A 27219-nucleotide genomic window follows, 5' to 3' on the forward strand; every position below is an offset into this window, starting at 1 on the left:
TAAAAAATCCCGTCAGATCGCAGCCGCATCTGTGCTTGTATGCGTTCCTGAGATCAGACCGCCCATATTGGATGCATTATGATTCGATCGTTGGGCCCATGAACGGATCAGCCCAATATCGCCCACTTCACTGTGGGTATATCAGGGAGAGATCCGGTCGACATTGCCAAATGAGCGTATCTCTACGTCTATGGCCACCTTAAGACATAAGTCTATACCTATAATTACTGCCATAAAGCAATACAGTACTGCTGTTTGTGTGAGAAAGGAAACACAGAAAAAGCCACAGGTGTTAACTGGAACAGAATTTTGTAATTGAAAGCATTTCTGGCAAGTACTGCCTCTTCTACTGTCTGACTGGTATGTGCCAACTACCTGAACAGAATGCCACCCCCTTTACATTGGAATGTGCCAGTACACAGAATACCACCACTAGAAACTGGTGTTTAGGTTTTCCCATTACCCACACTATTCCACCAACCACAGCACAGCAACTATCTGACAGAAGGCAAAAGAACTTCCAGGCTTTTATATGTCCTGGCACGGGCCAATCAGCTGTCAGGCACAACTTCCGCAAGCACGCATTCTCCGTAAGCGCCGCGGAACATTCCTGTGCGTGCGCGCTCCTTGCTTACAATTTTCTTAGCCGCGCCCCATCTCCGAGACGAAAGTCCCCAGTCAACCTCACTACCTCTGAACTGTATGCCAATCTCCGCCCTTAACCGCACCCCTCGTTCTCCGCCGCTGTCCCGAGCTCTGTGGGCGCATCCGTCACGCGGGAGCGCGCCTCCCACCACCCGGCTCAGCCCTCAAGATGGCCGGTAAGTGGGACTAATGCAGCCTGACAGTAGGGTGGGGAAGCGACTTAAGTTGCCTATCTTACCCCTAGGCCTGAACTCTTTCTAGTGGGGGTGGTGTCGGGCCTCGGCTGTCATATGTCACACTTGCTGTATCCCTAGTCTGGTTATTCTATTTACCCTGTTTCAGAGGGGCGGGGGTATTGATATGATGCATTATGGGTATGTTTTCCCTGTATATCCCCAGTGCCTGGCTGTGTGTGTGTTTATAGAATGGATTTGCCCTTGGCTCCAGTGTGTGTTTGGGTGGGAGATATTTATATCATATATTATGGGTACCTGCTGCCTGTCTGCCTCAGGGTATTTTGATCAGGGCTGGGCTGTCCCCATGTGGCATTGTATACGCCTCTGTGGGTGCAATTATGAGCTGTATATTTATTTATTGCCCTAAGGCTTCCCATGCAGTGAGTATGCCAGTAAGAAAGCTTCTGAAATGGGTGAGAGGGTCACTCTAGTGCCCATATATGTCTCCTCTAAATAGGATTGCCGGCTGGTAAAAATGATGGCTTATCCCAATGTTATTGATAGGGGAAAAAGATAAATATATAGGAAGGCCAGTGTTTTTTTCCAGAAAAGGTGGCAACCCTATATATATATATATATATATATATATATATATATATATATATATATATATATATATATATATATATATATATAATACACAAAAGCCATGAATATCTTGTAAATTATATCCTTATAAACGGTGAGTTCTGATGTCATCGGTTATAAACGGTGAGTTCTGATGTCATTTCTGTCACATGACTCACTGAAACTTGTGTATTATAATAAATAAAGTACCCCCAGTTGCAAAATATGAGGATATTAGAAGTTACCTCAGAGTTTCATGACCTGTATAAAAACACTCGGCCTTCGGCCTCGTACTTTTATATGGTCATGAAACTCCTCGGTAACTTATAATATCCTTATATTTTACAAGATGGGGTACTTTATTCACTATATATAGAATAAAGTACCCCCTCTTGTAAATATAAAAATATTACAAGTTACCAAGGAGTTTCATGACCATATAAAAACACAAGGCAGTGGTGTTTCTATACAGGTCATGGGACTCCGAGGTGACTTCTAATATCCTCATATTTTGCAACAGAGGTACTTTATTTATTATAATACACAAGTTTTAGTAAGTCATGTGACAGATATGACTTTAGAACTCACTGTTTATAACTGATGACATCAGAACTCCCCATTTATAAGGATATAATTTACAAAAAATTCATGGCGTGTGTGTGTGTGTGTGTGTGTGTGCGTGCGTGCGTGCGTGCGTGCGTGCGTGCGTGCGTGCACATACATATAAATGTCCACAAAGTACCTGCACTCTTACTTCAAAATTCCTATATGGGTGCTTGGTCAATAGTAATTGTATATTGCATATAGAAGGACCCGCACTCCAAATTCTTGTGTCCCAAAGTTTTATTGATCCATCAATTTGTTCATCCAACTTTTTGGCCCAAAGAGGGCACAAAGTGATGGATCAATAAAACTTTGAGACACAAGAATTTGGAGTGCGGGTCCTTCTATATGCAATATATATACACACACACACAGTATTATACCGGTATTGTTATGAGAGGAGTAGAAGAATCTGTGTGTTACTGGCAATTACCAGGCACCAGGTTTATTTACAAATATTTAAGCCAAGTGTTACATAAACTGTGTGTCCCCAGGCCGGAGGTAGAAAATCCCAGGCAAGTCCCAGCGACACTCACAGGATCGTATGGCAGCGTTACATGGCAGTGTTCCTTCAGCGGGTCACCTAGGGATAGGTCCTTGGGCTGCTACTGCTGTCTCTGACTGACTGCCTGTTACTGCTGTCTCTGACTAACAAACTGACTGACTGCCTGTTACTGCTGTCTCTGACTGACTGTTATTGCTGGGTCTGCACTGGGGATTGGGACTCCAGAAATATCCTAGATAAATCACTTTCAGGAAGGTGGAATGTTCAGTGTGACTGGGTTTAAACTTGTTGCTCCTCTGATTAAATGGGACACAGACCTGTCATTTAAATACTTCATTTTAATCCATTTATTTTTGTTGCAATTGCCTGTTGTTGTTTTATGGGATTGTGTTGTGCTATTTTAAAGGAACAATAACGCCAAAAATGAAAGTTTTTTTTTTTTTTTTAAAGGAGACCTTTTTTGTAAAAAAATAAGAATGCACCAGTGCGTATCATTTAGATATAGTAGAATTGTGCTTAAAAAAGTAGTGTTTCCAGCTGATTTATTGAATAATTCTGCAAAAACCCTAATAATCCCTCCCTTGTCTTCCACTTGCTGCTCCCTGAATTCCCAGGTTGTACAGGGGAGCCAACAGCTCACTGCACTGTAGGACAGGAACCAATCAGCAGCTAGCAGGACCTGATAGGGAACTGAAGTCTGTCTGCGCTTGTATGGCTGCAGGGCTGCGATTGGCTGTCCCCCTCCTACTGTGCTTCTGGCAAGCGCCGTTTGGACACGCCCACCTTTCATTTGAAACACAGACAGGGACATCTATAGGGAGCTCCAATAAAGGGGCTATTTTTAAAGATAATATTAATTTTTAGCACCATGTAAAAAGCAACACCAATTAGGGTTTTTTAATTTATCCTATATATTTCATTTAAAGTATTGAAAATTTCATGTACTGTTGTCCTCCACTGGTAAAACTGATGTGTTTTCTTCAGAAACACTACTATAGTTTCCTTTGAATGGCTGCCCCATTGCTACACAGGAGCTTATTTATATAAACAATAGTAGTGTTTCTGAAGCAAAATCGGTAGTTTTAACAGTGCCGGGCAACACTGCATATTATTTTTATTACTTAAAAATTTAAAATTTTTGATATTACTGTTCCTTTAAAGCAGTAGACGTGGGGCCAAATCCCTAGCACGATTGGAGGGTAAATTTGGGACAAATACTTACTTGCTATCCTATATTTTCCTTGAAGGCAGCTCTCAGGTGCACTCAGGATTAGATTTGTGGTGAGGGCTTATTTGATGTCCTAGAAATTCTTGGAAGTGAGGCTGAAACAGCAATGTGTTTTATATGCCTGGTGCTATTGGGGGGTCCAAATGTTGGACTTCATTAGGGGGATTGTACTGAAAATGTTTCTCTTGATTAGCGTGAATGCTATTCTCAAATGAGACCTTTCCAGGCTGCAGTGCTGTAAATGCAAATGTGCTTTTTAACTGATCATGTCATGTGACTTTGCTACTGTGTATTTTTCAGTAAGGAAGTAGAGCAATAAGGTACCTGGATCAATTTTGCACTTTCATTTAAGTAGCCCAGTATATTCTCTTTTCCTCCAAAAAGGCATCCAACAATTCCTTGATGCTATCTATTGTCTCTACCAGTATGGCTGGTTAAAGCTTGGTGTGACTTTTAGTATTGGTAGGCAGGTGCCTGAAGCAGAGACTGTTTGTGAGGTGATATTATCTTAAAAAAAGCCTAAAGAAAATTCTTGCAATTCATCATATTGCTAATGGCAAACCCACAGGGTCTCAGAAGCATCAATGTTAGGGTGTAAAATGACTGACGTCTTTGGAATGAAAATGCCTTTACTAAATATGAGTTGGGAAATGTCAGTGGGAAGGCTTATTATTTGCCTAATCTGACTCTGCAACTGGAGCAGAGATAGTGGGGCTCATTTATCAACACTGGGCAAATTTGCCTATGGGCAGTTACCTATAGCATCCAATCAGTGATTAGCTTTTTAAAGAACAATGAATGCAGCAATCTGATTGGCTGCCATGGGTTACTGCTCATGGGCACAATTTCCAGCCTCGAAGGACACACATCTACAAAGGTCAATTAGGACTAAATAATTTTTAAATTGTAGCCGATCCAGAGGCCGAAGATGCCGACATTTTGTCGCCGAACTAAAATATGGGAATCTTGCCAAGGAAACCAAATGTAGCTCCTAAGATTTTCATCAAATGCCCTATAGGTACTGGGTTTCAGAGCATGGCCAGGGAACCGGGCACTTTTACTGGAGCTCTTTAATATATATAGAATAGAGTATAGAGTATTAATATATTAGTATATTAGTATCCTCTGCATTCCTCTATAGTTATGGATATAGGAATGACATCACAATTGAGGATACAGGTGTCTAGCTCTTTGGATCTTTTAGAGCAAAGTGATTGGTGGGCATACAAGTGCGTGTTGGCTTCTTTATTTAAGGTAAACTTTATTCCTTTTTAGGCTTCTTTCATTTTTACTATAAAGCAAATTGACTTACACAGGGTCCCTGAGCCCACCCATGAGCTGCAATAGAGGCTGCTGTAGAGCAATTCCTTAATAGCAGACAGTTTTGCATAGTCTTGCCATGTTATTCAGCCAATGGTCCAGTCTGGGAGGCTACATCAGCCAGAGATTCAGTCAGCTGGGGCCCCTGGCTCTTGCAATATGTGGCCCAATTAAAACTGGTCCTGTGTGAGAATGGAATTGTCAGAATGGCAGGCACAGTTTGTGGAATAAGGCAGATCAGTTGTTCATTCGGCTCAATACAATGGAATTAAGAAGGATTTTCTTCTTCATCTGCTCAAACACACCAAGTTGATCAGCTTTCTGGGCAAATGGGCTTATGTGTCACAGCCAGGTCTCATTGAATGGGTTGCCATGTTCTCCTGTAACTGCCAGAAAGACGGGCAGCAGTTAGTACAATACAGTATAAGATCATATGTATCAGTAGAGCGTAGTAAATAACCAATAGAGAATCTGCTGAGGAATCCAGTCCACATATAACAGAATTTTTATCAGGCAGCAGCTGATTTGCTGGCGGATCCTATTTGCTTATTTTAGGGGCAGATTTATTAAGGGTCAAATTGGGAATTTGAATTTTCGATTTCTTTTTTTATGGTCAAAACTCTCAAATTCGAATTGTGAATTATCCAAACTCGATTCGAGTTTTAATTCAAATTTTGGTTTTGTTTTTTTCGATTTTAATAGAGTTAGGAAAAACTCGCATGAATTTGAAATTCAACCTTTAATAAATGTGTAAATTTGAATTCATGTGAGTTTTTAAAAATTGCCGAATTTGAAAAACTCCCTAGTCGAATTTGGCAGTTTTGGCCATAAAAAACTTGAAAATTCATATGAATTTTCAAATTGACCCTTGATAAATCTGCGCCCTAGTGTGCAGATAAAAACAAATATTTTGGGGGTTTAACTCGTACCAGAAAGTGCGTCTCTACCCTAGCTCTGGTGCAATAATACAGCCAATGAGCCAAACAGATTTTACAGGGCCCAGCTATGGCTACATTGGTTAGTACTGCTGTCACAATCCTGCCCCAACCTACCTGTTACCCTTTCCTATGTAGACGTGCTACTCTGTGTGCAACCACTATACACAGGGCCCTAGGCACGCCTTTTTCGGGACATACAGCAGCCAATCAGTGACTTCCCTGTTTATTATACGGTATTCATTATTCTCATTTCATCCACTTCCTCTTCTGTTTCCTCTCAGGGATCCCGCTGTACTTTGTGGATCTGCAGGACGATCTCGACGACTGTAAGTGTTTCTTTTTATCTCATTTCTTTTTCTGGTGTGAAGAATAACATTGCCAAAATAACAGCTACCCCGCCAATAAACCAACATATCACTATGGTTTTCCATTTGCACCAAAGTGGAAGTGGGCGGAGAGTTTATTTACAGGGGTTGTTCACTTTTAAATTAACTTTAAGTATGACGGAGAGCGTGATATTAAAAAAAAATGTGCAATTGGTTTTCATTTATTTATGGTTTTTGAGTTATTTAGCGTTTTATTCGGCAGCTCTCTAGTGATGCCATGGTCCTAATTACCCTGAAATATGAACATGAGACGGTCTGAACAGACAGATAAGTAATAAATAACAATACATTTGTAGCCTTACAGAGCATTTGTTTTTTAAATGGGGCAGTGACCCCCCCCCCCCCATTTGAAAGCTGGAGCATCAGGAGAAGGCAAATAATTCCAAAACTATATAAAATAAATAATTAAGAACACTGTAAATATTGCTTACAATTGTCCATTCTATAACATACTAAGGGTCAGTCCACACGAGCAGATCCAGGGAGATAAGTCGCCCCAGTGACAAATCGCCTCTACTTCGGGGCGATAATCTCCCTGAACTGCCTTCCCCCTGCCCTCCGCTGGCTAAAATGAAAATCGCCTGCGGCAGTTCACACGCAGCCCTTCGTTTTCCAAAGTTGCCTCACGAGGAAACTTCGGGCGACTTGGGAAAACAAAGCACCGCGTGTGAATTTCCGCAGGCGATTATCATTTTAGCCGGCGGAGGGCAGGGGGTTTGTCGCTGGGGCGACTTATCTCCCCGAATCTGCTCATGTGGACTGACCCTAAAAGTTAAGCGAAAGGTGAACCATCCCTTTCATGCTATTTTTTTCTTTTATGATATTGTTGCGCTGCTTTGTATGAAAGACTATTAGTACCATTCGCTAATACATGTGTAAGGCATTGGCCTCATTGTGCAACCCCTGCAGCTACTACTGGGGCGGCTGACTCTAGCCATAAAATTCTGTGGGGTAAAGGTACTAGATCCAAAACATAAGATGAATCCCTATATTTATCCTCCTAGTAATTACAATTAGCGTTTGAGCTGTTGCGCTAATTGTAATTAATCATTCACTGTACCCATCAGGTTCTGCTGGAAAAAGCAATTAGTTTATTTATAGTGAGCTTGGCCGGCAGGGTTCGTGTTATCCTTGCAAATGTGCCTGGGGCAGAAATGACTGGAAATGTGGCATGGACATACAGCTTAGTTCAGTGGGCTAGAAGTCAGTTATTGTATATGTTGGGAGGGATTGATGGATTAGTAGCACTGTCAGTATACATGTGTGATAGCATTAAAGGGGATGTGACAGTGGCGTAACTATAGAGGAAGCAGTCCCCGCAGTTGCAGGGGGTCCCGGGAAAACAGGGGGGCCGGACTGTGGGGTCTGCTTCCTCTATAGCTAATAGAAACCCCCTCTTCCCCAGCCGCTCTCTTACCTGTGGTGAAGAAGGGGGACGAGAGTGGGCAGGGTGGGAGGAGGGGGGTCAGAGTGCGCACTAGTTACGCCACTGGAATGTGAACTCAAAAAAATTACATGATTTACACTTACTCAGGCTGCTTCTTGTTTAGTGGTTTATGAGTCTTTTAGATCAGTCTTTTGAGAGTCAGAACCCCAAGGGCTAACTGCATACAGGAAGGGCATAGACAGGTAGGTTGGACAGTTTAATGGGGGTTTTAGTTATGCTATGTAGTGTCTACTCACTTAATTTCTACTGCCTCATGAGTAAGCTTTGGGCGATATTGGAAAACGAGGCGCCGCGTGCGCCTTCCCCCAGGCGATTTTCATTTTAGCCGGCGAAGGGCACAGATGGTAGTTCGGGGAGATTGTCGCCCCAAAGAAGAGGCTATTAGTCGCCAGGCGACTAAATCTCTCCGAATCTGCCCATGTGCTAAAGTCCTAATGGTCCAGCCACACAACAGATTTGGGGAGATTAGTGGCCCCAGCGGCAAATCTCTTCTTCGGGGCGACAATCTCCCCAAACTGCCATCCCCCTGCCCTCTGCCGGCTAAAATCGCCTGGGGGAAGGCACACGCGGCGCTTTGTTTTCCGAAGTCGCCCAAAGCTTCCTCATGAGGCAGCGCAAATCACGTGAGTAGACACTACATAGCATAACTAAAACCCCCATTAAACAGGTAACTAGTAACTGCTACCTGCTGATTGGTTGCTATAGGTTACTGCACCTTGGCAAATGTAGTGCTTTTATTACATAACCCCATTAGTGTAAAAGCAGCTGGCCGTTCCTGGATATCAGTGCTCAGCGCAGCGTTGCATTCACACTCCAACTCTTTCCAATTAGGCAAAAGAAATACATAGGAAGCAGATTTCAGACATTTATTTATTCATTTGGTTGATATTTTATTCAGCTGTAATTACTTATTGATGCTGTGTATAAGCCATTGAGGCTGCCGCTAGGGTTCAGCTCCTGTCAGGGGTCAGCAGAGAGCTGTAACTACACCCCCCCCAAACATGGCAGCCATAGTTATCTACAGTCCAATGTGACCCAGTGGTTCCAGTACCCCCTCACCTGGTTTTAGCAAGCACAGGGATCATTCATTATGCAGCAGGGAGAGCATTAATAAATGTATAAGTACAGCACAAAGCATCAGTTTTACTGTTCGTAAATGCACAGCACTGTCTACTCTTCCCTTCTTATCAGCCTCATTCTATCCATACTGGCAACATTGATACGAGAACACTAAAATTACTGACATTTTGCTTCTCCTGTCTAATGGGCACAGCGGGCAGGGCAAGTTTATGTTGGAAGATCCAGGTCTGTTAGATTAAATCCTGAAGTGCTAACTAAACATCATGCCCCCCTTCCAGTCGGCTGCCTGAAACCTAATTATGCTTGCCAATTAATATGCTTATCACACAGCCAGCAAGATGAGATTATGTTTCCTCGTTGGCTGCTGTGGTTGGAAAGGGTTTTTGTATCTAGCAAGGCAGCTTCAAGCCTCTTAAAGGATATCTAAATCCTAAATAAAGAAGTAGGCTAGAAATGTTGTACATTATGTTTTGAGCTTCTGTACCAGCCCAAGGCAACCACATCCCTTTAGCAGTAAAGATCTGTGTCTTTAAAGATGCCCCATTAGCTCCCCATCTTCTTTTCGGCTGATTCACTGCACATGCTCTGTGCTGCTGTCACTTACTGAGCTTAGGGACCCACTCACAATATACAGTACACATAGAATAGAAATGTCACAATATAAGGCTGATTAGTAATTAATACAGATAATTACTACATGGCAGCACAGAAACCAGTGCAATTAGCATCATGATTTAATAATCAGCCCTGTAGCATAGCTTATATTACAGGGGAAGCTCATTTTCTGCTGGATAATTAGTGACGAGCCCTAAGCTTAGCTTCTCAACAGCTGCTCAGAGCCCACTGAGCATGTGAGTGTCACAGACACTTTCCAAGATGGTGACCCCCTGTGACAAGTTTGAAGTCCTGGATCATTGCTGCTATTGACAAGCTGAAACTTTAGGCATTGTAATGATTCACTTTCATTTTTATTTTAAAGTTGGCTTTGAGGATTATGGCCCAGACTGTGAGAGCATGAGAATATCTGCATTCTTGGACATCCCAGGGCAGGACAACCTGACTCCTCTGGCCAGGCTGGAGAAATATGCATTCAGTGATAACATATTCAACAGGTAAGGAAATAAATAATAATAATAATAATAATAATAATAAAGCCTTTGCTATTATCCCTGAAACAAAATTCTTCCTTCATGGGGATCCAAGATCTGTGGGAGAGCACTAGTACTGATAGAATTTGTATGGGAAAGGTAAAAAATTAACAAGATTAATAATTACAACATAGACACATAGGGCAGAAATAGGAGAAGGAGAACAATGGTTCTGACGAGGCAGAAGGAATTGACAGTGACAATACTTGCTTGTGGGTGGATAATGAATCTGATCCTAGAAGTCACCCAGCCTGACGACCAATTAGGGTGAGATTTGGTGTGAGTGCTTATTTGTGCCCTGGGTACCCCTGGAACTATAGCAGGGTGACTGTTACACCAATGTTTCTATATATCTGTAACCTTGTTATGAGCTAAGGGGGCCCAGCCTGAAGGCCAGTTAGGATGAGATTCGGGCTGAGTTCTTATTTGTGCCCTGGGTTCCCCTAAAACTATAGCAGGGCGACTGTTACCCCAATGTTTCTATATATCTGTAACCTTGTTATGAACTAAGGGGGGCCCAGCCTGAAGGCTAGTTAGAGGGAGATTTGGGGTGAGTGCTTATTTGTGCCCTGGGTACCCCTGTAACTATAGCAGGGTGACTGTTACCCCAATGTTTCTATATATCTGTAACCTTGTTATGAGCTAAGGGGGCCCAGCCTGAAGGCTAGTTAGAGGGAGATTTGGGGTGAGTACTTATTTGTGCCCTGGGTACCCCTGGAACTATAGCAGGGTGACTGTTACCCCAATGTTTCTATATATCTGTAACCTTGTTATGAACTAAGGGGGGCCCAGCCTGAAGGCTAGTTAGAGGGAGATTTGGGGTGAGTGCTTATTTGTGCCCTGGGTACCCCTGGAAATATAGCAGGGTAACTGTTACCGCAATGTTTCTTTTTATTTGTAACCTTGTTTTGCGATTAGGGGGCCTAGCCTGAAGGCCATTTAGGGTGAGAATTGAGTGAGTTCTTATATTTACTTATTCTTTATGTCTGTAACCTTGTTTCAGGGGTCCTGAAGACCGTTGCCTTATGGTTACATTATAGGAACAGCCATGATGGTTCTGATAATGTACCTTGATTCACAAATTTTAATGAACACTTCTTTCCTTTAACTACATATTCAGGTATGGGATCCGTTATCTGGAAACCCATTATCCAGAAAGCTTCAAATCACGGAAAGGCCGTCTCCCATAGACTCCATTATAATCAAAATATTTAAAAATTTAAAAAATGATTTTCTTTCTGTAATAATAAAACATAGTTAGTTACATAGTTAAATTGGGTTGAAAAAAGACAAAGTCCATCAAGTTCAACCCCTCCAAATGAAAACCCAGCATCCATACACACACCCCTCCCTACTTTCACATAAATTCTATATACCTATATCTATACTAACTATAGAGTTTAGTATCACATTAGCCTTTGATATTATGTCTGTCCAAGAAATCATCCAAGCCATTCTTAAAGGAGAAGGAAAGGTTAAAACTAAGTAAGCCTTATCAGAAAGGTCCATCTAAATATACCAGTAAACCCCCAAAGTAGTGCTGCTCTGAGTCCCCTGTCAAAAGAAACACTGCATTTATTTCCTTCTATTGTGTACTCATGGGCTTCTGTATCAGACTTCCTGTTTTCAGCTTAAACCTCATTGCCCTGGGCAAGAGCATGCTCAGTTTGCTCCTTTTCCCCACCCCCCTCCCTTCTCTACTGTAATCTGAGCCCAGAGCAGGGAGAGACTCAGGCAGGAAGTGATGTCACACCATGTTAATACTGCAGCTCCTATCCTTAACAAACAGAGAGTTTCTAGAGCTTTTTACTCAGGTATGGTAAAACATTCTACAGAATAAATATAGCATTCTAGCTTGCACTATTGCAGCTAATCTATTGGCAATAAAATGCCTCCGTAACTTTCCTTCTCCTTTAAAGGCATTAACAGAATCAGCATCACAACATCACCCGGCAGTGCATTCCACAACCTCACTGTCCTGACTGTGAAGAACCCCCTACGTTGCTTCAAATGAAAGTTCTTTTCTTCTAGTCTAAAGGGGTGGCCTCTGGTACGGTGATCCACTTTATGGGTAAAAAGGTCCCCTGCTATTTGTCTATAATATCCTCTAATGTACTTGTAAAGTGTAATCATGTCCCCTCGCAAGCCCCTTTTTTCCAGAGAAGAAAACCCCAAACTCCCCTCATAATTTGTCTTCCATCCCTCTAACCAATTTAGTTGCACTTAGTCTCTGCACTCTCTCCAGCTCATTTATATCCCTCTTAAGGACTAGAGTCCAAAACTGCACTGCATACTCCAGATGAGGCCTTACCAGGGACCTATAAAGAGGCAGAATTATGTTTTCATCCCTTGAGTTAATGCCCTTTTTATGCAAGACAGAACTTTATTTGCTTTAGTAGCCACAGAATGACACTGCCCAGAATTAGACAACTTGTTATCTACAAAAACCCCAAGATCCTTCTCATTTAAGGAAACTCCCAACACACTGCCATTTAGTATATAACTTGCATTTATATTATTTTTGCCAAAACAGCAGCTTGTACTTGATCCCAACAAAGATACCAGCTTATTGGGTTTATTTAATGTTTACATGATTTTATAGTAGACTTAAGGTATGAAGATCTAAATTATGGAAAGATCCATTATTTGGAAAACCCCAGGTCCCGAGCATTCTGGATAACAGGTGCCATACCTGTTTTTAAATTGTAAGTTCTTTTGGGCAGGATTCTCTTGTATCTGTTATTGGCTGTATTTAGTCTACTATGTTCAGTTTATTCACCCATTTATTGTACAGCACTGTGGAAAATGTTGATGAATGTGTTTTAATATCAATAACAATGATGATAAGAATAGCATATGCAGAAAGACATAATTCATTAATAAATTAAGACATTAAATTAATAAATACAGAGTTTGTGCTAGTATGACTTTTTACACTGGGGACTGTACAACATTCTTGGATCTCTAACCTGTCCTATAGATCGCTAACTTAGATTTAGGCCAGGCAGGCTGTTGGGAGGCCACCATATTTGGGACAATAAACGTGAGGGGCACAACTGTTATTTGAAATATTTTCTTTCATGCCTTGATCACCTAAAAAAGCAAGTGTTACTGCTCGAGATAAAGATTATTTTTATAATGCTGTTTCTTTCAGTAGCTGCTATTTATCTGCTAATTTGGGCACTCATAATGAGAAACTGAGTTCTGAAAATAATGAAGCCGTTATTTTGGGTTCCTATGTTTCCCGCAGGCTGCACAATTTAGAGAAGTGGGAAGGAGAAGGATCGATCTGAGAGTATTTAGCCACTAACAGCTCTTCAGTTACTGTTGAGCTATACAATTCAGCCGGGATGATGGGAGTTGTAGTATCTTTATTCTACGTTCTATTAACACATGCCATGTCCTTTTTTTTTTGTCTCCGTAGGCAGATTATTGCCAGAGGTCTGCTGGATGTGCTGAGAGATTTTAGCAGCAATGAGGAAGATTTTCTAACAGTAATGGAAATAGTCGTCCGTCTGTCAGAAGATGCAGGTCAGATAACGTCACTGGTTTTTGATATTTTTATATTTAAAACTAATTCATATACTGCAGTTATGATAGTGAGAAGACAGAGCCTGCTATTGGTTATATATTAAAGGACATTTTTTTCTGGTTGGAATTTAAAAGGGGAAAACAGCATTTTTTCGGAGGGGAAAAAATGGGTTTTTTTTTTTTTTGTTTTTTTTTAATAAAATCTGGTCCTGGAAAAGACTTGAGAAAATATCCGAATTTTCAGATTGATGCCAGAAAACTAATTTTACTCAATTATTTGGATTATTGTACAAAGCCTAGCGCAGATCATGATATCAGCTATAAAAGGGACATCTGCCATTGACTTCTACATATTTTTTATTGGGACTTTTAGCAGCCTCAGGGTTTAATAAATCACAAAAAGTTCTATTATGTCACTATAGCAAAAGTTGTGTTGTTGTTATGGAAGAAAACAATGGCTCCCCTGAGCAGGAAGGAAGATGGAACAGAACTAGTCCAATCCCAGGAAAATGGATTAGGAAATGGGCAACCAAGGTGCGCCAGTAACCATAGAAACTTAGAACCCAGCATGGCAAGAAGGTCTGGGATGGTCACTGGGCTGCCCTGAGAAGAAAGTAAGATAGATCATAAAGAGTCTGATCTCATTCAGTTAGGGAGCAGGCAACCCAGAAGTGCATTGAACCCAGCATGGGAGGAAAGCCTGAGAAATATTAAAATATTAATTGTTCCCCTCCTTCAGAACCCACTGTACGGACTGAGTTAATGGAGCAGATACCTCAGATCACCATCTTCCTACAGGAGAGCCGCTCTCACTTCCCTAGAGCCTTCTCTGGATACCTCATGCCCATTCTTGTGCGCTACCTTACAGACCCCAATAATCAGGTGAGTGTTACAGGAAGGTTGAAAGGTAAATAGTGTTCAAGTCACACAGCAAAGGCTGGAGAGAAATGTATTTCGGGATTCAGTGGCGTAACAAGCAATTGCCGGCCCCCCCGCCGAAAATCTTTGAAGGGGCCCGGCGCTCATAGAAACAGTTCCCCACTCCTCCCTCCTCCATTGATTGAGCGTGCACACCTCATCTTTAAGAGAGTTCAGGAGGGAGGTTTTTGGTGCTGCAGACCCTGTAGTCCGGGACCCTGTAGTTACGTCAGGATTGTTTGTCTGGAACCTGGTGAACCAATGAAGAAATAGTCCCTTTACCATTTATTCATAGTGGCTAGAAGGTTTTTTAGAGCAATGATAATTGCCTCTGACAAGAATAGCTATGAACTTTAGTTTTATTTCCCTTATAGTTTTGCAACAAAAATGTATTTTTTATTGTAAAACTATAACTATTTTATTATCCCAGGAAATTTGTAATCACTGATTTGGTTCAGTAAAATCACACAATCCCTCATCAAAACTATATTCTCCTTTTACAAGCAACTGCTCCTGCTGTTAACCTGGGGCTCATGGAATGAGTGTATTGTTTGTAACAAAATATTTTATTGACTGTGAGTTGTACTTTATTTAAGACTCTTGCAAGGCCAGAGAGTCCCTTGTGCTTCCTCCCTTCATCTGTGGTTTACAATAAGGTAGCCCCTTGACTGGCCTGGTGTTTCTCACATTGAGAATCCGAAGATCTGATGGGCCAGTTGCCCGCTGGCCACTACCCATTCTGCTAAAATAATAATCTTTCCTCACCATAAGAATCTTTGGGTGTGTTTCAAGCAGAGTTTTCTTGGGCAGCTGATGTCTTTCTCTCTTTGTCAGTTCTTCATGTGCCAGAGAAACTAGAATGGAGATAAAAACCTGTTGCCCAACTCAGTCTGCTGAGTCTCTATAATGATATTTTACTTATTCTTAAAAAAGGAAGTTTGCTGTTTAAACCCACTATTATTCACATGGATGTATCTAAGCAACTATGCGTAGTATACTACAGGTATGGGACCAGTTATCCAGAATGCTCAGGACCTGGGGTTTTCCAGATAATGGATCTTTCCATAATTTGGATCTCCATATCTTAAGTCTAGTAAAAAATCACATAAACAGTAAATAAACCCAATAGACTGGTTTTGCTTCCGATAAGGGTTAATTATATCATAGTTTGGATCAAGTACAAGGTACTATTTTATCATTACAGAGAAAAAGGAAATCATTTTTAAAAATTTGAATAATTTTGCATAAAATGGAGTGTATGGTAGAATCCTGCAGCGGGTCGGGTACCCACGGGTTACCCACAAAAACATGTGGTACCCTGCGGGTTGTGGGTAGAAGTTCCGGGTGCGGGTATAGATGCGGGTTGGGTTTGTGGTTCGCGGGTCGGGTCTTCTCAATAGCGATTTTTACTCCATTTTTCTGATCACGTCTCCTTCCGATGATGTCACATCCGGTTTACAATGACAGCACTTCCTGATTGTTGATGGTCATCAGGTCGCGGGTCTCGGTTGCGGATAAGGTACTTGCGGGTCGGGTAGCGGTCCAAGCGGGTAAGTATGCGGATTACAGGTTGCGGGTACGGGTTCCAAAAAATGGACCCTTGCAGGACTCTAGTGTATGGGAGATGGCCTTTTCGTAATTCAGAGTAAACAGATCCCATACCTGTATACCTTTCTAAAAAGTATGTTGTGGGCATGTATTCTCTGGCACTCTTGGTCATATCTAGTTCCCCCAGTTAAAAAAAATATTCATGCTTAATACTGGTGAGTAGAACAACCAAACAAGCAGCCAGTACATTTAGAATAGCTGCAGTCCTTTCATTTTTCAGCCCCTTGCATATAGATAATCCACTCTTAATATGTTCTGAGTCAGTGTCCAAAAGACCTACAAGCAGAGAAACTAACTGAATTCTGACTGTCCCTCTGTGGGAAGTTCCAGTAAAATTGCTTATATTAACTAACGATGTGCCCCCAATTACAGGTGAGAAAGGCCACACAGGAATCCTTACTGATATTACTGGAGCAGGACCTGATTGATCAAAATGACTTGGAGAACAAGGTGTGCCCTATACTCCTCGAACTCTCCGCCCCCGAGAATGATGATGAATACAAAGTGGAAGCTGTAAACGTAGGTTGTCTTTCTGTATATATTTAATAAATATAAGAATTAATCGGTCTTTGTTACAGAGATAGTTTCCTTTTGTGCCAATTGTTGTATGTCTCTGAGAACGAAGGATTCCCATGTTCATTTAAAGACTTTTGTGTTTGTCTCACAACCTAGATTATCTGTAAGATGATCTCCATGCTGGGCAGAAAGACTGTGGAACAGATGCTCCTTCCTCGATTCTGTGATCTTTGCAGCGATGCTAAATTGTTCCAGGTTCGAAAGGTAGGAACATAATATCTGTTTATTGTGTCAACTGCAATAATTATGTGATTCTACTGATGTTTGTCTGGGTTGATTTTTATTGTAGGCATTTGCTTCTTCCTTTTGCTCTGCATATATCCCTATAAAGTGATCAGGACTAGAACCAACTTAATATCAATATAAGTTCTACTAGTTTATGGATCTGTAGCCAGTAAGAGTGCTAGAATTGGTTGCCAGGCCAGTCTGTAGCCAATGAGTATTCAAAGACCTAGCTCAATCCAGTTAAAGCATTAGAACCATTACATGACTAGATCAACTTCTAGCCACCCTGAACATTAGACAGTTGCCAGAAGTAGGCCAGCTTTTAGCCATTCAGAGAACTAAAGCAGGTCTAGAAAAACATGTATCCAACCAGAGTATTAGAACATTACCTAAGCCAACTCAATTTGGTAAGCCTTAGTTATGTTAGCCTTAGTTAGCCTTAACATGTTATGGGGCCCAATGATTGTAACGTCCTGGTGCCGCCTTCTGACAAATTATTGCAGGTTTTGGGAGTTGTAGTACAGCCGGGAGGAAAGGGACGTGGGATTACTGGAAGTGGTTTCTGTAATGTCATTCGGAAAGTCTCTTAATTTTATGGTGATGGGGGAATAGAGTGATGGCAGGTAACTGAGATCATATTATATGCAGTATAAAAAGGCCAACTTTGTTTATCTTTCCTAGCCTTCCTTTTATATTAATGCAGTCTGTATTTGGATCCTGCAGGTCTGTGCTGCCAACTTTGGAGATGTGTGTAATGCAGTTGGCCAGGAAGCCACAGAAAAGTTCTTGGTATGTATGTGAAACATGGGTACTTAATGGTATCCGAGGCTTTATTTTTGAGCCCTCCTTATATATCTTTCTCTTTGCAGATCCCCAAATTCCTAGAACTTTGCTCGGACAGTGCGTGGGGGATGCGTAAAGTCTGTGCCGAATGCTTTATGGCTGTTTCCTACATGACATCCAGTGAGGTCCGGCGGACAAAGCTCTCTCCCCTCTTTATAAATCTAATCAGTGATCCTTGTCGATGGGTGAGTTCTTGTCCTTGGCTGCCGTTATGTATTGTTTTGCACATCTGCCCTCCTCTAGTTACCCAAACAAGTCTGATATTATTTGCATTTTTCCCTTAGGTTCGACAAACTGCTTTTCAATCTCTGGGTCCATTTATTTCCACCTTTGCTAACCCATCTAGTGCAGGACTGTATGTAAAGGAGGATGGAACTCTGAGTATCAGACCCCCACAAGAGGATGTGGTATCTGGGGATGTCTTGGGCACTTCTTCCAGGTAAACATTAATTTTTTACTTTTTAGTAACATTTACTCCTCCTCCTGTACTGACAGGTTCACTGTACCAGCATTACTAGGGATTGCCTCTTTATTTGAGGTTAAAAGGATACTGTCATGGGAAAAAATGTCTTCTTTAAAAAATTAATTGTGCTGCTCCAGCAGAATTCTGCACTGAAATCCGTTTCTCAAAAGAGCAAACAGATTTTATTACATTTAATTTTGAAATCTGACATGGGGATAGACATATTGTCCGTTCCCCAGGTGCCCCCAGTCATGTGACTTGTGCTCTGAAAAACTTTAGTCACTCTTTACTGCTGTACTGCAAGTTGGAGTGATATCACCCCCTCCCTCCCCCCCAGCAGCCTGACAACAGAACAAGGGGAAGGTAAACAGATAACAGCTCCATGACACAAGATAACAGCTCCCTGGTAGATCTAAGAACAGCAGTCAATAGTAAAATCCAGGTCCCACTGAGACACATTCAGTTACATTGAGTAGGAGAAACAACAGCCTGCCAGAAAGCAGTTCCATCCTAAAGTGCTGGATCTTTCTGAGAGCACATGACCAAGCAAAATGTTCGGAGATGGCTGCCTACAAACCAATATTACAACTAAAAAAATACACTTGCTGGTTCAGGAATGATATTTTATATTGTAGAGTGAATTATTTGCAGTTTATTACACAGTGTAATTTAGAAATAAAAACTACACCAATCTCTTTGAACAAAATATACAGTATGAAGGTATAGCTTATTGTGTGGCCAGAACATTACTTCTACGTACATAGGAGCTGCCATATTGTTTCAGAACAGTATGGGTGATATTTGCATATATATTTGCATTTACAGACACAGAATAATTGTTTGCCTTTTGCTCCTTTAGTCCTGATAGCCACGAAACTACAAGGCCAAGCCAGACAGATCCCTGCTGTTACTCCAGATCTGACAAACCCAATGGCATGAGTCCAGAGCGGCTTCCTGCTAATATTGGTTCAGGAGAAGCTGATACTAGGCATGGAAGGAAACTACAAGGCAACTCTGCACCTGTGGAAAATCGCACAGCAGATGTGTATAATTCCTTCTTGTACTGGCGCAGCCCATTACCTGATATCAGTGAGGAGCTGGAACTGCTTCCTCTACAGTCTCATAAGCAGTCTGAGCTGAACCCCAGGCCCAGTCCTGTATGCAACTCCTATATGGCCAGCAGGGAGATTGAAAAGGCCATCCAGAGTTTGCAGGGACACATGGATGATCCCAACGTACAAGGTACCTTCGTTGTTTTTATTGCAGTTATTGTGCATCCATTTCCACTGCAGGTAAATGTTAATGACAAAACTATCAATATTAATTTACAGCTTCTATTAATTAAGCATCTTTTGTTATCTCAGGTCCCCGAATTCAGCTGAAAGAGCTCTACATCATACGGGGTGTGTCCTTACTTCCCCTTAAAGTGGATCTGACACCCAGACACAGAAATCTGTATAATAAAAGTCATTTTCAAATTAAACATAAAATGCAATTTCTATTTTTTATTAAAGCATTCATAGCAGTTGTAAGCTCATTTAAAAATCTCAGCAAGCAGTTACTTTCACTTTCCATTCAGCACTTCCTAGATGTCACTGCTCTCCCCACATTCCCCCAGTTCTCTTTACCGTTTAATTGTGTAGCCAGGGCATGGGGATGGACATCAGGTCCCCCATTCTGGTGCACAAACAAGATTCTGAGATGATACAAGGCTTGTCTTAATAACAATGTCCACAAAATGGCTCCTGCCTGCTTGCTATAATTATAAATTCCCAGACTGAATGAAACGCGATTCAAATAATTTATATTGTGTAATTTAAGTTAATTTTGCTTGACTAATGTGATAAAATAGGATTTTGAATTATTGTTTTGGGTGATGGATCCCCTTTAAAGGAATTGTTCAGTGTAAAAATAAAAACTGGCTAAATAGGCTGTGCAAAATAAAAAATGTTTTTAATATAGTTAGTCAGTCAGCAAAGCAATCTATAAAGGCTGGAGTGACTGGATATCTAACATAATAGCCAGAACACTACTTCCTGCTTTGCAGCTCTCTTGGTTTCCACTGATTGGTTACCAGGCAGTAACCAATCAGTGACTTGAGGGGGGGGGCACATGGGTCATAACTGTTGCTTTTGACTCTGAGCTGAATGCTGAGGATCAATTGCAAACTCGCTGAAAACGTATGTCCCGTGTGGCCCCCCTACAAGTCGCTGACTAACTCAGAGTTTGAGAGCTGAAAACCGGAAGTTGTGTTGTGTTCTGTTATGTTAGACATCCACTCGCTCCAGTCTTTAGACATTACATTTTTGGCTAACTATATTAAAAACATGTTTTATTTTGCACAGCCTATCTATTTACCCAGTTTTTATTTTTACACTTAACTGTTCCTTTAATGCAGTTTATATAATAAACAGCTGAACTCACTGCAGTGTATTGTTGCCTAGGTTGGGCCTGGTTTAGTGGGTGCTGTATGATGGGTTTATAGCAGTCTTTTCTTATGTTCATATCTAGCCTTGGACTGACCTCTGTGCCCTCCTCCTTCCAGCTCAGGTCCAGGTTCTGTCGGCCGCACTCCGGGCTGCTGAACTTGACTCCGTTAACCAACAAGATGGATTGGGTGTACAGGATAGGAGCCCTACAGATGATAAGTCTCCATCTGAGACAGAAATTGATGTTCCACCTTCTATGACACAGGCAACCTCTCCAGAATCAGAACCAGCAGAACCTGTAACTCCTCCTGCTCAGATTGAGGTCAGTATTAAATCTCTATCTGAGACTCTAACTAGTGCATTGTATGTAAATTAATCTGTATGGGCAAGTATAATGTACCAGGAGCCTTTTGTTTTGCTATAATTAGTAGCACTGTATAACTGGGAGACTTTCTGTTTTGGGCTCTCATTACCAGGATATAGTTGAAGACCCCAGTTCTCCCATTAAACCTGAGGATGAAGAGGGAGATGAGGACAGTCCTTGGGATGAGGAAAAGCCTAAGGTTCAGGTTAGTGCTTGTCTATTTTTATTTGGCTTTTAAATGGCTTGTTGGGTTACCTCTAAAGGGTTACAAAAGTATAAGCACCTTGGGAAAGGCAGTTCCTCCTGCAATTCTTTCTGTTTTTGGGCAGCAATATCTCCCAGCATGCTCTGCAGGTAGTACCACATACCTTGCTAAAGGGGTTGTTCATCTTCCAAACACTTTTTCAGTTCATTCGTTTTCAGATTCTTCCCCAGAAATAAAGACTTTTTTTCAATTACTTTCCATTTTTTATTTATTTTACTGTTTTTTAAAGAAAAAAAAAAAGTTAATTTCCCTGACTCCAAACTCTTACAATTTTGCAACATTTAGTTGATACATTTCTCAGCAGCATCTCTGGAGTATTAGCGACTATTGTATCAATTCTAACAGCTTCCTTTAATGAAACTCAGGGATTCTGCTCAGCAGGGACAAAGATAAGAAATATATCCACTTAATGTATCAAGTTAGAACAGTTTACAGGGTCGGCGACCCCCCTTCCAGAGCTGCTTTATAAGGTGAAAATGACTTTTTACACTTCAATATTAGAAAAATGGTCACACATAGAAAATAGAAAGTAATTGGGAAAAAGTATTTATTTCTGGTGGACTGTCTGAAACCAATTGAACTGGAAAAAGTGTTTGAAGGTGAACAACCCCTTTAAATTCAAAAGCTTCAGTAGACTGTAATGCAAGAGAAGCATTTGGGAGAATAACATGATCACAATGTGTACGTTATTGTAGCATTCTCAGTATAGTGTTTCTCCCTCAGGATGTGGTACCACAACCATTATTGGACCAGTACCTGTCCATGACTGACCCAGCTCGTGCCCAGACGGTGGATACAGAGATTACTAAGCACTGCGCATACAGCCTGCCTGGGGTGGCATTAACCCTTGGAAGGCAGAACTGGCATTGTTTAAAAGACACATACGAAACACTGGCAGCTGATGTTCAGGTTTGTGTGGATAACTGAGACTCACGGTGTGCAGTAGGATTTGGGTTGATACGTGTGTATGTGTTTTGGTACTGTGTTGTGTTACTTGTGTAAGTGCACACCAGCAGCAACTGAGACACTGTAATGCACCCTGTAAAACCTCACGTGTATTTATATGATTAAGGAATGGTTGTCACCTCTGTCTCGGAACTCTTTATTTTTTTTATTGTTGTAGTGGAAGGTTCGGAGGACGTTGGCCTTCTCCATACATGAACTGGCCGTAATCCTTGGGAATAAGCTCACAGCAGCCGACCTGGTGCCCATATTCAATGGCTTTCTGAAAGATCTAGATGAGGTGCGCATCGGCGTGCTCAAACACCTGTACGACTTCCTTAAGGTAAGGCTGCCTTCAGACCAGCCAACCTAGGGAGGCGGGTGTGACTGGTGGGGACAAAATGCTTAATGCCACAGCAGTGCTTGAGTCTCATTGGCACTTACAATTTTATCTTTCCAGTTGCTCCACGCGGACATGAGGCGTGAATACTTGTATCAGCTGCAGGAGTTTCTCACAACCGATAACAACAGGAACTGGAGGTTCCGCTATGAACTGGCAGAGTGAGTAATGTTTGGCTTGGGGAAGTGTGTTTAGCCTGCATACGTCAGCAGTAAGAGCCTCATCATTTTGCGCATATCCTTTACAGAGAGATGCCATAAAGCTGTGGCAGCATAAGTATTCCCCTGTACTAAGCACAATTCAGCAGGAACAGCCTCTAAGTTTGCTCAAAGCCTGTACAGAGAAATTCCATAAAACTATGCCAGCATAGGTAATCCTCTGTACTAAGCACAATTCAGCAGTAACAGCCCCCTAAGTTTGCTCATAGTCTATACAGAGATACCATAAAACTATGGCAGCATAAGTATTCCCCTGTACTAAGCACAATTCAGCAGGAACAGCCCCCTAGGTTTGCTCATAGTCTATACAGAGAGATACCATAAAACTATGGCATCATAGGTATTCCCTTGTACTAAGCACAATTCAGCAGGAACAGCCCCCTAAGTTTGCTCATAGTCTATACAGAGAGATTCTATAAAACTATGGCTGCATAGGTATTCCCCTGTATATATGTTTTCCCCTGTACTAAGCACAATTCTGCAGGAACCGTCCCCTAAGTTTGCTCATAACCTGTACAGAGAGATACCATAAAATTATGACCGCGTAGGTATTCCCCTGTACTAAGCACAATTCAGCAGGAACAGCTCACTAAGTTGGCTCATAGTCTATACAGAAAGATACCATAAAACTATGCCAACATAGTTATTACCCCGTACAAAGCACAATTGTACAGGAACAACTCCCTGTACAGAGAGATACCATAAAACTTCTGTGGCAAGGGTATTCCATTGATAATTGATTAATAATGTTTAACTTTTATACATTTTCTTAAACTGTTAACTTTGCATTTTAAGCTGTATTGTGTGAGGCCACTCTAAGAACAGCTGTGAATTCTATTCTAAAATATATAAAACCGATGTTGGAGAACCATTTGTGTGATTTGTTGCAGACAGCTGATTCTGATCCTGGAACTGTACAATCCCAGAGATATCTATGACTATCTGCGAAGCATTGCCATGGCTTTGTGCTCTGATAAAGTGTCCGAGGTCAGGTGGATCTCTTACAAGCTGGTATGTTGTGTTGCTTGGAACCTAAAGTTTCTAGAGGTTGAGTTTTACTGCCCTTGTGGGTTTGTAGAATACATTGTGTTTGTCTTTTTCCCCTCCCACAGATTGTGGACATACTGAAGAAGTTCTATGCAAATGGTGAAACCGAACTGGGTATTAATTTCATCCACGAGCTGGTTGTGCATTTCCGACACTCGTCCAAGTGGGTGGGACGCCAAGCGTTTGCCTTCATCTGTCAGGTAAAGATTTCAAATGATGACATAGTGCTGGCGTGGGGGGTGGGTTTCCAACTGTATATCATATAGGCCCGGAATCTATGCTCTACCTCCCAGCTTTGTGTTGCCAGGGTATATTATAGTTTAACCACAAATCAAGGAATACATTATCTAAGGGGAACTCCAGCTTCCAAACCAAAATTTGAGGCTCACATAACACAGAAACCCCTAATATATCCATCACGGTTACCTGTTTCTTCAAAAAGTATGAATAAATGCCATTTTCTATGCTGAAATCCAGCTGTTTAAAGGGGAACTCCACACACACATAGCTACTTTGCAATATAGATCAATTAAAAATATGCAGAATTGTCATGATTTTTAATGGTTTGGAACAGTTTCCTAAGCCTAGCCCCCTGCTCTCCTGCTGATCTGTCTGACTACTTTGCTGAGCTGACTGACTATTGTTACTTTGTATCAACAGCCATCTGTCCTCAGCCTGCATCCTCCAAACCCCACAATTCCCTGCAAACATGATTTCAATAAGGAACAGTTGTACTGGAATCAGTTATTTGAATGAGCTCTAATACATCTGCTAGGAAAGGGAGCCCCCCTGTTAGATATATTGGATCATTCATCCCAAACCCAACTGCTGCATGAAGACAGAATTAGGAGAAACAGATGCTGAGAGAAGAATAGTGAATATAAACTTGATTATTTCAGAAACAATGCAGAATTTTTAATTGATTGTATTTAGAAAGTTTCTTACTTCAGCACGAGGAAGCTTATATTAAATTTTCATTTTAGCTAAAGACTCCCTTTAAGTTATGTTGGTGTGGAATTCCTCTTTAAACTGAATGGACAGTGCAAGTGACGTACATGAGAAAATAAGGATTTCTGCACTGCCTTCCCAGCACACTACCAGATAATCTCCTACTTTTGGTTTCGCTTTCACAGGCTGTGGTGGAGGAGGAGTGTATTCCTGCCGAGCAGTTTGTTGTCCACTTGCTGCCCAGTCTTCTCAGCCTCGCCTCCGACCCTGTGCCCAATGTTCGGGTTTTGCTGGCAAAAGCCCTGAAGCAGACACTGCTCGAAAGAGGTAACACATGTGTAGTGGATTTGATTTTGCCTTTGAGTTAAAGGAAAACTATACCCCCAAAGTGAACACTTAAGCATCAGATAGTTTATATCAAATTAAGTGGCATATTACAGAATCTTACCAAACTGGTATATATATTTAAGTAAATATTGCCCTTTTACATCTCTTGCCTTCAACCAATATTTTGTGATGGTCTTTGTGCCGCCTCAGAGATCACCTGACCAGAAATACTACAACTGTAACAGGAACAAGTGTGGAAGCAAAAGACACAACTCTGTCTAATTGGCTTATTTGACCTAACATGTATGGCAAATCGTAGGATGCCAAGGGGCGGCCCTTAATTTTTAAAATGGCAATTTTCCATTTATGATTACCCAATGGCACATGCTACTAAAAAAGTATATTATTATGAAAATGGTTTATTTACATGAATCAGGGTTTTTCATATGAGCAGTTTTATTCAGTATATCTTTGTTGGTGGGGTATAGTTTTCCTTTAATCTGGTTTTACCTAACCCGACTCCTCACCTGTGACTACTACTTGTTGCCTGTTTTCTCTTTTTGCTCTTGGTACTGCCGGGATCACATGCCAGCAGGCAGACAAGCAATTAACTCTTTCCGCCTGCTTGCTTTATAAATAGCAAACACATCCTAGCTGAAACCCCAAACTGTTCCTCCTATTTGCAGCTTATTTCACCAGCCTGGGAAATCCGCACCTGGATGCTGTGGAGAAGACTGTGCAAGCCATGCAGCTAGACAAAGATCAGGACGTGCGCTTCTTTTCAGCAGCTGAGCCAAAGCGACCCTTAAGTAGCACTCCCCTGGAACAGTCGGTAGATTGATCCTGCTTCAGTTCACATTGCTAAACCCACAAACTCAATGGATAGGTTTTTCCTTTTCAGTGCCAGACAGAGGCAAGTCTTTCTTTCCCTTGTGATGCTGCTCTGTCTGGCAGGGAAAGGGTTACAGCCGCATGCAGTGTATTACATCACAAATGTTAAACACTGAGCACACCCTGCAAGAGCACCCTTCAGTGACGGTCAACTCCCCTCGTATTGAGCGTCTTAACTTCAAGGAGGCGCTAAGCTTTTTTTTTTTTGCTTTTTTTTTTTTCCCACGAACAAAGGGCTTCACCATTCTACCAACGATTGAATCCAATGTTCAGTGTCTGTATATACATGTACAAGAGCAAACCGAGAAGAAACTGTAAACTATCTACTTCTGTAATATGTTTTTAAATATATTTTATATATTTTTTTAACAAAACCTGTGGTGGACAAGCAGGGGGTCGGGGGGTGGTTAATAAAAAAATACTTCGGATAACCGCATTGATAGCAAACATCCAGGGACTTGTTTTTTGTTTGTTTTTTTAAGTTTTCTGTATTTGCTTAGGAAATGAATAATTCTAACCAAATAGACTCCTGCCATGAAGCAGGGACCTCGGTACAACTACAGCAGGGGGCATTGCGCTATACATTCCCATTAATCTGCATACCAGATTTCTGTGCTGTATATGTAAGCAGAACAATACAGAAATGAAGAGTTCATGCTTCCATAGGCATCAGATATTGGTTTGGGCAACATCACTCCCGGGCAATGGTGGCAAGCAGAATGGCCACGACATGGTGTTGGTCACAGTTGAGTGCAGAACGATTCTGTTAAAGGAGCTTTGCATGGAATCAGGGCTGGTGATCTTGCATTATGGGGCTTCTTGGTGCTTCCCCTCCAAAGAAGTAGGTTGTTAGGAGGTGGGAAAGGACTGGCAGTTGTTTTGAAAGAGAAAGTAAGTTGTAGGTGTAACCCAATAGTATTCTTGGGATTTGAGCCTGACTTGAGCATTTTGCTCCTTTTTTATGACAGTTTTCAGCATCTTCTGTGTTTTATTGCAACTTTTGCTCTCTATCAGACCTTAGTAAAGCTTTAAAGGAGAAGGAAAGCTACCGAAGCCGTTTATTGCCAGTAGATTAGCCACAATAGTGCAAGCTATAACACTATATTTATTCTGCAGAATGC

General features: G+C 41.5%; 1 protein-coding gene across 2 annotated transcripts; it reads left to right on the plus strand.

Moving 5' to 3' along the window:
* Positions 1-626: 626 nt before the first annotated feature.
* On the plus strand, positions 627-26794 carry ppp4r1l.L. Of its 2 annotated transcripts, none has more exons than XM_018234996.2 (20): positions 627-821; positions 6324-6368; positions 9935-10067; positions 13528-13634; positions 14374-14516; positions 16533-16679; positions 16833-16940; positions 17685-17750; positions 17831-17989; positions 18089-18243; positions 19127-19509; positions 20813-21018; positions 21173-21265; positions 22049-22234; positions 22449-22610; positions 22728-22828; positions 23776-23896; positions 23998-24132; positions 25066-25207; positions 25894-26794. In XM_018234996.2, the coding sequence occupies exons 1-20, from the start codon at positions 815-817 to the stop codon at positions 26046-26048; spliced, it is 2754 nt and encodes a 917-aa protein (XP_018090485.1). In that variant the 5' UTR covers positions 627-814; the 3' UTR covers positions 26049-26794. The 2 variants fall into 2 exon arrangements, with proteins under 2 accessions (XP_018090485.1, XP_018090486.1); XM_018234997.2 differs by lacking the exon at positions 627-821 and adding an exon at positions 864-1019.
* Positions 26795-27219: the final 425 nt, after the last annotated feature.

This window comes from Xenopus laevis, chromosome 9_10L (assembly GCF_017654675.1).
Source record: "Xenopus laevis strain J_2021 chromosome 9_10L, Xenopus_laevis_v10.1, whole genome shotgun sequence".
Lineage (NCBI taxonomy): Eukaryota > Metazoa > Chordata > Amphibia > Anura > Pipidae > Xenopus > Xenopus laevis.

Bases quoted from the DNA above. Each gene is read 5' to 3' on its own strand.
- ppp4r1l.L (XM_018234996.2), top strand. The intron at 14,517-16,532 runs GTGAGTGTTACA...CCCCAATTACAG, and splicing joins TTACAGACCCCAATAATCAG to GTGAGAAAGGCCACACAGGA. The intron at 21,266-22,048 runs GTTAGTGCTTGT...TTTCTCCCTCAG, and splicing joins AGGAAAAGCCTAAGGTTCAG to GATGTGGTACCACAACCATT.